General features: G+C 34.8%; 1 protein-coding gene across 1 annotated transcript; it reads left to right on the top strand.

The window, feature by feature from the left end:
* Positions 1 to 151: 151 nt before the first annotated feature.
* LOC105214209 (uncharacterized) lies at positions 152 to 8,969 on the top strand. Its single transcript, XM_011187505.3, has 3 exons — positions 152 to 1,348; positions 4,951 to 5,313; positions 5,377 to 8,969. Exons 1-3 carry the CDS (start codon positions 1,115 to 1,117, stop codon positions 7,477 to 7,479), a joined length of 2,700 nt encoding a protein of 899 aa, XP_011185807.2. The 5' UTR covers positions 152 to 1,114; the 3' UTR covers positions 7,480 to 8,969.
* Positions 8,970 to 12,845: the final 3,876 nt, after the last annotated feature.

The raw sequence follows: 12,845 nt of genomic DNA, 5'->3' as shown, positions 1-12,845 counted from the left end.
ATGTTATATGTAGACATTTTGTAAAAATATGTATTTGCTAAATCCTTTCCGCATAAACAGCTGCTTATCGATAGTTCTGTTAATTGTCTTCACACCGATACCCAACGCCTGCGCATAGGCTACGACTACTCAATTGCAACATGTGCGCCATAAAATCAGTTGTTCAAATGTATTGCAATCAATATACAAAAAGTCATACAGACATAAAATTGATATGCAGATAGATATGTACATATAGCAGTACCGTTATAGATGGGAGAACTCATTTCCGCTCACTGTTTGACAGCTTTGCTGATATGGAAATACATATAGTAATAACTAAATGTGAAGGTGGTTGGTTTAAACAAAACCATATTATGATGTGAAACCAACAACAACAAACACATGTACATGTGTAAATATGTTTTAACCAGCATGATTGTAGGTGGCATTTGTGTATGACACTACCAATTTCGCCTTTTTATGCTTAAAGGTATCACAGTATAGTCCATGACTTCGGCTTGCGCAGAACAACGAGCGGAAAACACAATAAAAACTGTATTAAATTCGGAAAAAAATCTATAAGCATATTTAATAACAACGGAAACATTTAATAAAAGCCAAAAAAAAGTAGAGTGAAAAAATTGTAACAAAGGGCAGCCGGAAAATACTAACATTTGCATGTTGTATGAGTAAACCCAGTGAAGCGTGAGCAATTTTTTGTTTCTCATCGCTGTTGCTCGGTCTGTGTACGTTTGTGCGTGCGGTTACAAACACAAATATCTGTATGCTTCTGCATGTACTTTACAAGTAATTAATATTTCAATACCAATTATATAACATTAATGACGCGAATTGTGAAATAAAAAATGCACAAAATTTAATTGCAGAAATACAAATGTGTTTCGCCATAAGTGCCAAGCACTAATCAATAGCATATCTACATACATATATATATATTGTGTATCCAAGAATATATGCAACTAAGTTAATCCGGCGATTTGTATTTCATAGTTTTGCCAAAATTCCAAGTTTTTTTATACAAAAAAAAAGTTAATAAATATGCAAGAGTGCATTTGCCAAATTTTAACTAATTTAATATAGAAAAAAAGAGAGTTCTTAATTAAATGCCAGTATGGCCACGGTCAATGCAAATCCCATCAGCACTAGTTGCCAAAGCATCGTCTCGGCTGGCGGCCCGAGTGCTGGCAGTTTGGGTACGATTGTTATTGGCGGCGCCGCGACACCGGCCAACCAACAACGTTCGACAACCCACTATGTTAACGGTACTGGCAGTTTGGGTCGTCTCAAGTATCATAATAAGCACAAGAGTCTGGATGCAAGCGATGAGGAGCTCGATTATTCGCAGGTTTGTATGTCAAAGGTCTTTGAGGTGCTTGTGTTGTTGTTGCTTTGCAAATGTACCTACGATTATAATATGTGGTCCTCTAGCGCAAGTCGCCAGTGAAAGCCCATCTAATAATGTGCCTATTAGTAGTAATAGTTCATTAATTAGGTGTGTGTTTGCATGTAATTGAAAATACTTTTGCACCCAAGTGTGCATAAATTATTCTAATGGTGCTTGCAATCGTTTCATATCGACTTTTATTTAATTATTATGTGTTGCTTTGAAGTCTTTCTAATGGTCTAATGTTAATTGGAGAACAACAATTTTTATTATTCGTATAATAGGAGGCCAAGAGGTTAGATTACGTTTGATTACTGATTGTTGAATTCAAGGGCCGATTTTCAATGGATTAGATTTCATTAAAATATTATGATTAAATCTTATCCTGTGATATTTATTTATTTAATTATTTTTATTATTTTATTATTATTTTTTTTATTAAAAACAATACATTTGGGAAGGTCTTTTGTAGTATATGTATGTATCTTTAAAATCATTATTTATATGTATGTCTTCTAAGCATTTCTTATACAATATTCTATATGCTTATACAGTAGCGGACAAAAAAGTGGACACTCTAGAAATGTGTGATTTTTTGATTTTCTTTAAAAACAAAGAGTTGTATGATAAAATTTGTTATGCAACTAAATTTATATAAGTATTTCCCACATAAATATAGTTTTCAGTTAAAAATAAATCTTTTCATTTTCGATTAGAAACCAAAATAAAATATTTCCGATATTTGAATTTCAAATATAGTATTTATTAAAAATATTCTTAAAAGTAAACGTGAAACTAAAATTTTGTTTTGAAAATAGTAATAATGATAGATATACCAAAATATCTTCATTCAATATTTCGATTTGGCTCTATTGCATGGTGCAGAATTATCCTGAAAAATTACGTTGTCCATATAGGAAAAGTGCTCTTCAATTGAAGGGGCCATGTTCTCCAGTAACTAGTATTTAAGGGCAACTATCCAGCACCATGATAAGAAAAACACCCCCAGATCATTAGGGTCCCTCCTGCTTAACGGTACTTCTGACACATGCATTATAGAAACGTTCACCAACTTTTCTGCGAACGTGCGACATATCGTATGAACCGAAGTGATTAATATTGAATTTATCTGAAAATATGACTTTTCTCCAATACTCCTTGGTCAAAATTTTGTGCAATTCAGCCCACTGGAGGCGTTTTTGTCGCATTTTTACCGAAAAAAGTGGGTTTTCTGTTCTGTTCTGATTTCGGTTCTATTGAGTTTCCGAACTACGATTTTAATTTCTTCAACGGTTTTGAATTGGTTCCGAATTCTAATCCGCTTAATATGGTGGTCATTATTGACAGTAGCCCTCTTCTGGAGCCAGCTTTGCGTTTTATAGACCCAATCTTTGGATATTTTTGAAGGAAAACACTGATAGTAGTCTAACTAAGCTTTATTTGTTCACAAATTTAGCATATACTCAAGTTCTGAGATCGCAAAGCCAAAATTGCTGTTTTATCAATTTCACTAAATTTTGGCATTTTTGCACTTTCCATTTTATTTGCAATGACGTGTACACTCAGGAAAATAAATAAAAGCGTTTTCTTGTATCTGAATAATGTACTTGGTATAATAAATACTTTTTTGTATATGAAAGTTTGATTTGTTAATACCTCATCGATTTAAAGTCACTGCAAGTAAGTATCCCGGTTTTTTGTCCGCTACTGTATAATAAATTTTTATCCTTTCAATATTTATAAGGATGAATTTAAGTCATAAGCCATGTTGCCATCAAAAATTAAATATTATGCACATGAAAAGATTTTTCAGTTCAATGGCTAATCACATTTTCACTAGGGTTGTTCTACATATGATATTCTAATATCTTTAGTTTGTTTTCATAGCAGTAAATTTGTGATACCCTTCAGTATTGAAAGCAACCCTGTGGGAAAAATATTATTTTAAAATTGTGTCTATCAGCTTAAAAACTTCTATCAGTGTTCAACAAACTTTACCTCAGAATTTTTATATAGTATTTGGAAATGGAAATATAAGTAAAAAATATTAAACTTTAATGTTGTTGTTTATTTTCCTACTAGAAATATTATCTTAAATTTAGTCAATCAGTAAATTTTACCAGTTTACTTTAACTTTAGAAAAATATTTTGCTCTGACAGTCGTCTGAACAGCGTTTATCTTCCAACTCATCAGCAGCTCCAAACTGTTGCCACATATAAAACCCTTGATTTGTTACTTCTTCATAAAAAGTCAAAAGAATCAAACGCTCGTGCCACACTGGTCATCAAAGTCAAAATGCGCGGTGATACGTGTGGTCAAGCTCAGTTCAATCAAGTGTTAATAATTGGAAAAGGGGTGTTCATGGCACACCTTTATAACTAAGTATTATGTGTAGCTGTAAATATGTTTACAACATACAAAAAAACGGTATAAGTTGAGGCTTTAATACACATAAGCTTTCCTCGACTCTCTCCTAACCCTTTTAGAAGGCAATGTGGCGATATTTTAACTATTTATATTTTTTTCTTTTTTTTACTTTGGTTTTGGAACCTCAAATTATAAAAACCAATATATTTAAATGATTTCGTATCTCAAAACCAAGTCAAAAACTTCGATGTACGGTTAACTCTACAATGGATATGATGGACTGTACCAATACTTAAAATAGTTGATATCGATTAAAATCTTCCCATATATAGTAAATATACAGTTTTTTTATTGTTCTATAGAAAGTAATTCTTATTCCTCCAACAGTTATGAGTTGAACTCATTAAAAGTTGAAGGTTTAACGCGCCATTAATAAATATAAATTTACAAAATAAGTGTGTATGTACATATATAGCCTATATACATGATATACATATAGTGACATATAGTGTGTGTAAAAGGGTTCTATAGTTGTTTATAATATACATTTACACTCAACTATAGCAACAAAAACATATGTACGTATATATGGAATGTATTTGGTTGCCAGGGGACGGTTGAGGAAAAAGTTGTCATTAACTAACGAGAATTTTATGCGCTTAGAAATGATGAGCAGTGCCTCTGGGTGTGACAACAATTAAAAAACATTTCAATGCGTATTCATATGTAGTCACCATGCTAACCAAAGGTATGCCGTTGTTGATATGAGACTGAATGGAAGTGACTGCGAGTACTCAGATGTTTTTAATGCGGCTTTTTGTTTATTAGAATTTTTGATGGGCTTGTAACATGAAAAATACAGACTTACAAGTTTTCTGGTTATCTATGGAAAGGCGGCAACAGTAAAAAATAGCACACCTGAAGGTTTTGGCCCTCAAATATTATTAGGTATGCAGTACCAAGGTTTTGCACCAACGGAAGAAGTCTACCACTTCAAGCATATCCATTAAAAATAAATAATACACTTTCTCTTAGACAATGAGTTCTTTTTTCTAGAAAACATTTTATCTTACTACTGAGACCTTTACTTTCTCAGACCTCTCCAACATCTCCTCTTTGAACCTTTACCCCGACTAATACCTTCAAGAAATAATCTACTCTTGAAAAAATCTAAACATTGTTCCTCTCTTTCCAGTTGTCGCAATCAACGCATATCATTGGACGCGTCAGATCGGAACGTTTTCTGGCATCGAAACCCGACGAAGATCGCCGTAGACGTACCATCATTATTGAAAAGAAGAATGACTCATACGGCTTCACACTGCAGAGTTATGGCATACACTATAAGAAGGATCAGGAAGTAGAGATGATTACGTACGTTGATTATGTGGAATATGATGGACCGGCTTATAAGGCTGGTATGCGCGAAGGCGATGTTATATTGTCGATAAACGGTAGAGATATGGAGAAGGCGGATCATAAGACAATTGTCGATTTTATAAAGAGCTGTGATACGCGCATGCGTATGGTTGTGCTTTTTGAAGACTGTGTGCGTAAGGTAAGTACTATATATAAAATATTATATTCATATTTGTCATAACCGCTTACTTCCTCCTCCCAGGTGGACCTCCACATGCGTTATATACAATTACAAAACTTGTTGCACAGCAAAATGAATGAACTGGAAAGGATTTGTCTGCGTGAACGCGAACTACTTGAAGGCAAGTGGAAGACACACAGTTTACCGGCGCGCAAAAAGGCCACCACATCACCGACAGACGCCGAGAGCGGTATATCGCCAACAGATGGAGAAACACAAAATTTGCCATACTATCGACCGGCATTGTCCACCGAAGATGTGCCCAGCATGGCAAGATTTCAGTCACAACAACAAGCCATCATACCGCCTCCAGCACAATTTATGCTCACCTATCATTATTTGGATCCGACCTATCGTTACGTTATGAAGCCGGCCACCTCGAATAGCAGCGGCGAGCATTTAGCTGGTTCAACCGGTGGTGTTGAGGGCATACAGCGTAGTCCAAGTGAGCAGCACTTCATTTTACGCCATACAGAATCCCTTGATACGGCCACAGGCATGGCGAGTCTTTCGCAGCGCAGCGCCTTGAGTCAGCCGCAGAGCGGAGTCAGCGCACAAGCTCCAGTACCGCCACCGCGAACTTGTGAAAAACACAAGCCGCCAAATAAACAGCACTCAGTGGAGCAACAGCATTACCAACAACAACAACATCAGCAGCAACATCATCAAGCCAATGCGGCGGTTATAACACAGAAGACACACAAATCCGCCAAACATTGCTATGGACATTCGTGTAATCCCTGTATCGGTCACTTTCGTTGGAAATCGGCGGAGAAAGCAGCAGCTACGGCCGCCGCTGCGGCTGGTGGTAATGGTGGTCTTTCGGTTGGGGGTGGTAATGGTAATGGCAACGGCGACAATATCAGTTTAGATGCCTACGATTTGGCAAGTCCATGCTGTGATGCGCATTGTGTGCCAACGCGACGTCGCAGCCGTCATAAGGAACACACACACAAACATAAACATCGTGATCGTGAACGTGATTCTAAGGAACGTCAACCCAGGCCTAAGTCGCAGACTTCACACAACTCGCCCGGTGCCACGCGTCATCACATGCATCACCATCATCATCATACCGCGCAGGAGATCTTACAACAGCAGCCACAGCCGCAACAGCAACAACAGCCGCAGCCCCACCATCACCATCATCATCTATCGCCACAGCAGCAGCAGCAGCAACAACATCAACATCAGCCACAGCCCCCCCAACCCCATGGAAATTGCGACTCTCACAATGGCAGCATGCGTTCGCGCTACTACGATTTGACCACCGGTCTAATGAGCCATTGCAGTCTACATTCGTGTACATCTAGCGAGTTCGCGCCGGCCGATTCCACTTCGTACACCACGTCGCTTAGCACGGACACCTTGTACTGGGATCCAAAGAGTGAGCACTCAGCATCCCGGCAGCATTCCACCAAATCTCGCCAGTCTTACCAACAACAAACGCAACAACATGCACAACAGTCTCAACAACAACAGCAACATACACAACATCATCCACAGCAACAACAGCCGACAGCGCACGTGCACGGCGTCTATCAACAGCGTTATCACATTACTGCCACTCAAGTGCAACCTTCGCAGATCTATCCACAAGCCACTTATGTGCAAAAGCCGAAGTCTTGGGATAATCTCACCACCAAAGCGGTGGGCGGTTACGGCTTTGGTTATGGCTACTTGGACACGGTGACCGTAAAACCCGCTGTGAAACTGCAAATCGCACAACAACGTCATTCCATACCACGTAAGAATCCCTACGGGCGCTACTCCACTTACACCGATGTGGAAAACTATGCGCCACCGCCATCACAATTCGTCGAAGAACTTATTACAACAACAACCACAACGAAGATTATGGCTAAATCGACAGAGGAACTGATTGCAGCACCGGTGCCACAAACAACTTGTGATTGTTTGACGAAGCAACAGCAACAGGCGCTCAAAGCGGCACAATTTCAATTAAATCAGGCTGCCAAAGTTTCACATCACAACAACTGTCAAATGGGCTACTATTCACATTTGCCACGCCCCACCTTGGATGCGGGCACTTCCACAGTGCAGACTACGACCACTGGTGTGTCAGGTGATGTGGCGACAGTATCGGAAGTGACACGTTTGTAGGCAACGCTCGTTTAGACCAATCAAACAGGAAAGCGAAAATTGGTCTAAATTAGAATCGATTACGTGGGGAAAAGATGAGCGAGTTGAGCAGGGGCGTTGAAAAAAAGCTAATTGCAGTTAAAGTTTATACGAAATTCAAGAGGTTCTTGAAGATTTTCACACAAGAGATTGAAGATTTTTCTAGAGAATTGGTTGAGATGACAACTACGGACTCACTATTACCACTACTTTGTAGGCAGTTGAAATAGGATTTTGGAAGGATGTGAATTTTTCAACTGGAATTTTCTTTCCGACTGTGAAGAGAATAGAAAATTGTATACAAAACACTATTTGTGGTTAACTCATATGGAATCTCGACTACAAAGTGGTCGAACCTGAGTTACACCGAAGGAACCGACAATTTTTGCTTCGAACTCTTGTGAGTCTGTAGAAAGTGATCATGGAATAATAAGCATGATCTAAGGAATATACGAGAAGACGACTTGGGGATAGAACTACCTATATAAAATAATCCGTTTGAACATACTCTAGGAACTCAGATACTGGACACCTAAGTTAAGGTTACTTTGGAATACGGGGTCGTTATGTTAAAAGGAAGGAAAATACTGATTTTAAAAACAGACTGCCTTAGTTGAGTCTCTTTGTCCACTATGAAGATAATGCCAAATTCCAACTTGTACAATTTTTTGTTCTGACCTATTGAAGGAAAATTGAGGGAAAAGAAATTTTTGAAAAGGATAACTGAATCAGGAGTTCTGACTATGTTCATCTATATGATCTTAGACATGGAAAGTTTACGGAAATTAAATACAAGATACTATATTTAAACGTACAGCCAAAAATATTGACATTATATATTATATATTATATTGCACAATATATACTGAACTTTTACTCATCCATTACATACAACGAGATATTACAACAAAACGAAATATTACACGAGCCAAGTTTTAAGCATTTTTTAAACGAAACAAACTAATTTATCTAACAAATTTTTAGTACGTAAAATGAAGACTCGAAAAAGTAAACAATGCAATAACAAATTTGTAGGCGTTTATATACATACATATGCATATAGTGTTAATGTGTGCTTGTACAGCGTGGAATCGTGAGCAGTTTTTTAGACCAAACATGAAAAAGAAAACAAAAATAATAATATTTAATAGTTCCGAGAAACAACTACTTTAAAGTTCAAACAGCCAAATTAATGATATACATACAGACATATATGCCATAACAAAACGATTTCGTTCAAACAGTAAAGGGAAAAATAATTTTTATAATTTTTTATCTAATGTAATATATATACATATATATACATGCAAACAAACATATGCAATATTATAAATAGTGCTCATATATATGTAACCAAAGATATTTTAAAATTTAATGTAGCATGACGTAAGCAAGTTTAACGAAATTAGCTTGCACTAAACTGTGAATATGATTTAAGTTTTAAAAGCGAAAATTGTGAAGTATAATTTTATTTTAACAAGAAAAATATTGAGTTTAAATAAATATATTAAAAAAAAATATTAAAATAATATTTCAAAAAAATATTTTTTTTTATTAATAATTTTTTCAAAATAAATATATAAAAAAAAAATTTTAAAATTATTTAAAAAAATAATTTTAAAAATATATAAAAAAATATTAAAATAATAATTTCAAAAAAATATTTTTTTTACTTAATAATAATTTCTTATTTAAAAATTATTAAAAAAATAAATTAAAATTACATAAAAAAAAATATTAAAATAATATTTTCAAAAAAATAGTTTTTTTATTAATAATTTTTTAAAATAAATATATAAAAAAAATATTTAAAATAATTAAAAAAAATAAATTTAAAATTATATAAAAAAATATTAAAATAATAATTTCATATTTAAAAATTATTTAAAAAAAATAAATTTAAAAATATATAAAAAAAATATTAAAGTAATAATTTCAAAATAATATTTTTTCATCAATCATTTGTTTTTTTTTGTAGTTTTTACGAATAATTACATAGTTTATTTAACTTTTCATCTATAAACTTTAGCACCTTCACTTTTTATTGAAGACTGAATTGCATGCCCATCTTTAGCTATATACCTACTATGCTTAGTAATTAGTTGCAACAACTTTCTCAAAATACTAACACTATAATTAAAAGTAAATAATTTCCATTTAATATGAATTGTGATATTACATAGCACATACTTTAAATATTATATACTTGTAAATCGTCGCCGAAAATGATTTCATCTTAAGTGTAAATCAGCAATTTTTGCATTTAGTTAAAGTATATGAAATAAGCACAAAAATATAAATATTAACAAGAAATGAACCGAATATATATGTAAACATACAACGCATAAGTAATGTAGTGGAATGCAAGCGTATATGTAATGTAATCCTTTGCATTTTTTATGAGTCACACGCCGTAGGTGTGAAGTACATACAAACATACATACATATATAGTGGATAATACATATGTGTTTAAAGTGAATAAATTGCAAAAAAAAAAAAACAAAAATTGTGTTAAATACAGAATAAAATGTTTTTTTTTTTTAATTTTTTGAAGGTAAATTTCTTGACGGAACACAAATATGTACATAATTTTGTTCAATTCATTATTTAATGGCGAAGTAATAGCAATTTTGCCAGTATCTATTCGACTGAACCTAAAATATCGTGCAAACTGTCTACTACTGCTTTAGTGACCTTAAAATTAGGTTGTCAAATATCTCCCTTCCGCTTTTTGCTCTTTATTCAATGATTTACCAAACACACAGCAAAACCTCCCAGGCCGTCAATCCCGGCTTGGCCACTGTTTGGGACGATTCATCGGCCTTCGACCATTACCGTTTTCACTTGGAAGGTTTTTTTGCGTCAAATCATGCGGCACCCAAACATCAAGCTTTTTTGTGTATCTAGCCTTCTGTAGATGCTTTAAAATGGTTTGGTTACTAACTCCCATCTCCTGGGCGATGTCACGAGATGCCATATGCCGGTCTAATTATAATATTTGACAATCATATATAAGATAAGGTACATCAAGTCTATTATATTTTTAGGCTTCAAAATTGTTCTACGACTGTCCAGATATTCTCCATATACCAAATCTTGAATAACAACCAAAATGGTAAGAGCTAAACACAATATTTAAAAAAAAATGTCTGAATTTGGTACTCCCATAAAACTTGTCTGTCTGTAATATTACGTAACTCCAGCTTAATCGAGATTGTGATCTTCCGAGCCATTGGGCACTAAACGAAGTTTCAGGCAAGACGACTCGCGCTCGTCTTGGGTACAATGATGCTGGTATCATGAAAAGGATAGTCCTAAATAGTAAATTCTCAAAGCTTTAAGATGGTAAAAAATTCCTATATTTTAATACCAATAAAATAAATTTATTCGTCCAGACTAATGATGTCGCCTTTAAAATAGATATTATGCACTTATACCAGCTCCTTTTCCAATCGTCGAAACACTTCTCAAAACTCGATTTTTGGGATAGCCTTTAACTTTTTCAGCGATTTTCCACATGCTTGTAAAACGACAGTTTTTTAAGGGTGTCTCTATTTTTGAAAATAAGAAAAAGTCACACGGAACCATACGTGGCGAATATGGAGACTGGGACATCGTTAGAATTTACGAACAAGCAACGAAGTTTATGCATTTAACTTACGAAAATAGCCAAGCCAAATTGTATCGTACTTAATAAAAAATGAAAACGAAAATTGACAATTGAATTTTTGGATTACTAGACAAAATTCCCGTTATTTTTTGAACACACCAAAATAAATGAAGTTTGGTGAGTTTTTACATGTAGTATTATGTGGTTATAGATAAAAAGGATAAAATCGGCACATACTTTCACTAAGTAACATCGTAGGAACGTAGGCCTTCCTACTTCTTTACCTATATTTTACTTTTCTAGAATATGTTATGAAATTACATTATTCTTCGAGTTCAAATGTATCTTTTGATGCAAGTTTTTCTTGTATAAAATTATTATTTTAATTCTTTTTATGAAATTGCTTACTTTTTCTTGGGAAACGATTAACAAAGAAATTCCATTAACTAGTACACTTATGGTAATTAATTTTAGTTTCTTTTGCACAAAATGGTTTCATAATATGCTTTAACCTCAACATTTATATTTTAAATCAATATCAAGTTAGTTAACCGTTAACTAAGTTATGTAGTAAGCAGAGTTAGGCACCTTTTCGTTGAGCACTTTCTTCGTTAAGTACGCTAAGAGGGTAACTCTATAAATATAAGTGAACTGGAGAAGTACAACAATACCTTTATTAATGAGAAAAATATTTTTTTACGGCATGAAAATTATAAAAACAATAATAGTAAATTTTAAATATACTATTCTGATTATTAATTGGGTTAATATAATTTTATATCATCGAAACATTTTTCAAAAAATTTTAACACATTTTGTGAACCCTGTTGTCATTGTGTTAAACGGTGAGTAGTAAGTGAGTATGAACTCCCTTTGAGTCTCACAAATTACATGTTTTACTCAAATTACAACAAATGCACCAAGAGTTGTGAGCAGCGCCCACACAAAAAGCGTCGAAATCACCCTACAACATTCAGAAAGTGTGCTCTCACCACTCAGAGGTGCTCACGGCGCACGCGCATACCGCTGGGTCGTTGTGTGGTGTGTGCGGTGTGTAAAAAATCAATAAACCACCCTTCGTTAAAAATGTAAAACCGAAAAAGTTCAATATCGAAACAATACGTAGACGTAAGTGAGCACAATTTTAAATAGGAAAAAATCATCAAATTATCGCTAGTAAACTAGTTTTAAATTAATGAAAACCAATTAATCATTTAGTGTAAACGTGTAGCCATTCAAAACGTTAGAAATTTCATTCAAAATAACGATGAAAAGTTCATATTCATAAAGATGAAAAATTTTTACACGTCAAGTAGCTAGTTCAGTGTAAAATAGTGAGTTACCAGCAGCAGCAGCAGCAACAACAACAGTAGCAACAATAAGAAAATTAAAAGCGAACACCGAACGAAAGAACACCGCAGAACCGGCAAATCCGCACATACGAACATATGTCAGCGTTTGAACGGTCGAACAGCACCAGCACCAGCACCAGCACCAGCAGCAGTAGCAGTAGCAGTAGCAGTAAAAACGGCGACCAAAAAACAAGCACACATTCCGAGTACGAGTTCGAGGACTTGTCCGAGCCAGGCGCCAGGCAACGCGAAATTGGTCAGCGTGCAACGCGTGTACAGCGGCAGTACAAGGCGCACGGGCGTTCCAAGTAAATCGACCAACTGTAAGCGCCACAAAAAACGTTACACACGTTAGACACACCGCCATAGCAGAATTTACGGTTTT

The sequence above is a fragment of the Zeugodacus cucurbitae genome, chromosome 4 (assembly GCF_028554725.1).
Source record: "Zeugodacus cucurbitae isolate PBARC_wt_2022May chromosome 4, idZeuCucr1.2, whole genome shotgun sequence".
NCBI lineage: Eukaryota > Metazoa > Arthropoda > Insecta > Diptera > Tephritidae > Zeugodacus > Zeugodacus cucurbitae.
Note: the sequence above shows the minus strand (reverse complement) of the source record. Positions and strands in the feature narration are given on the sequence as shown.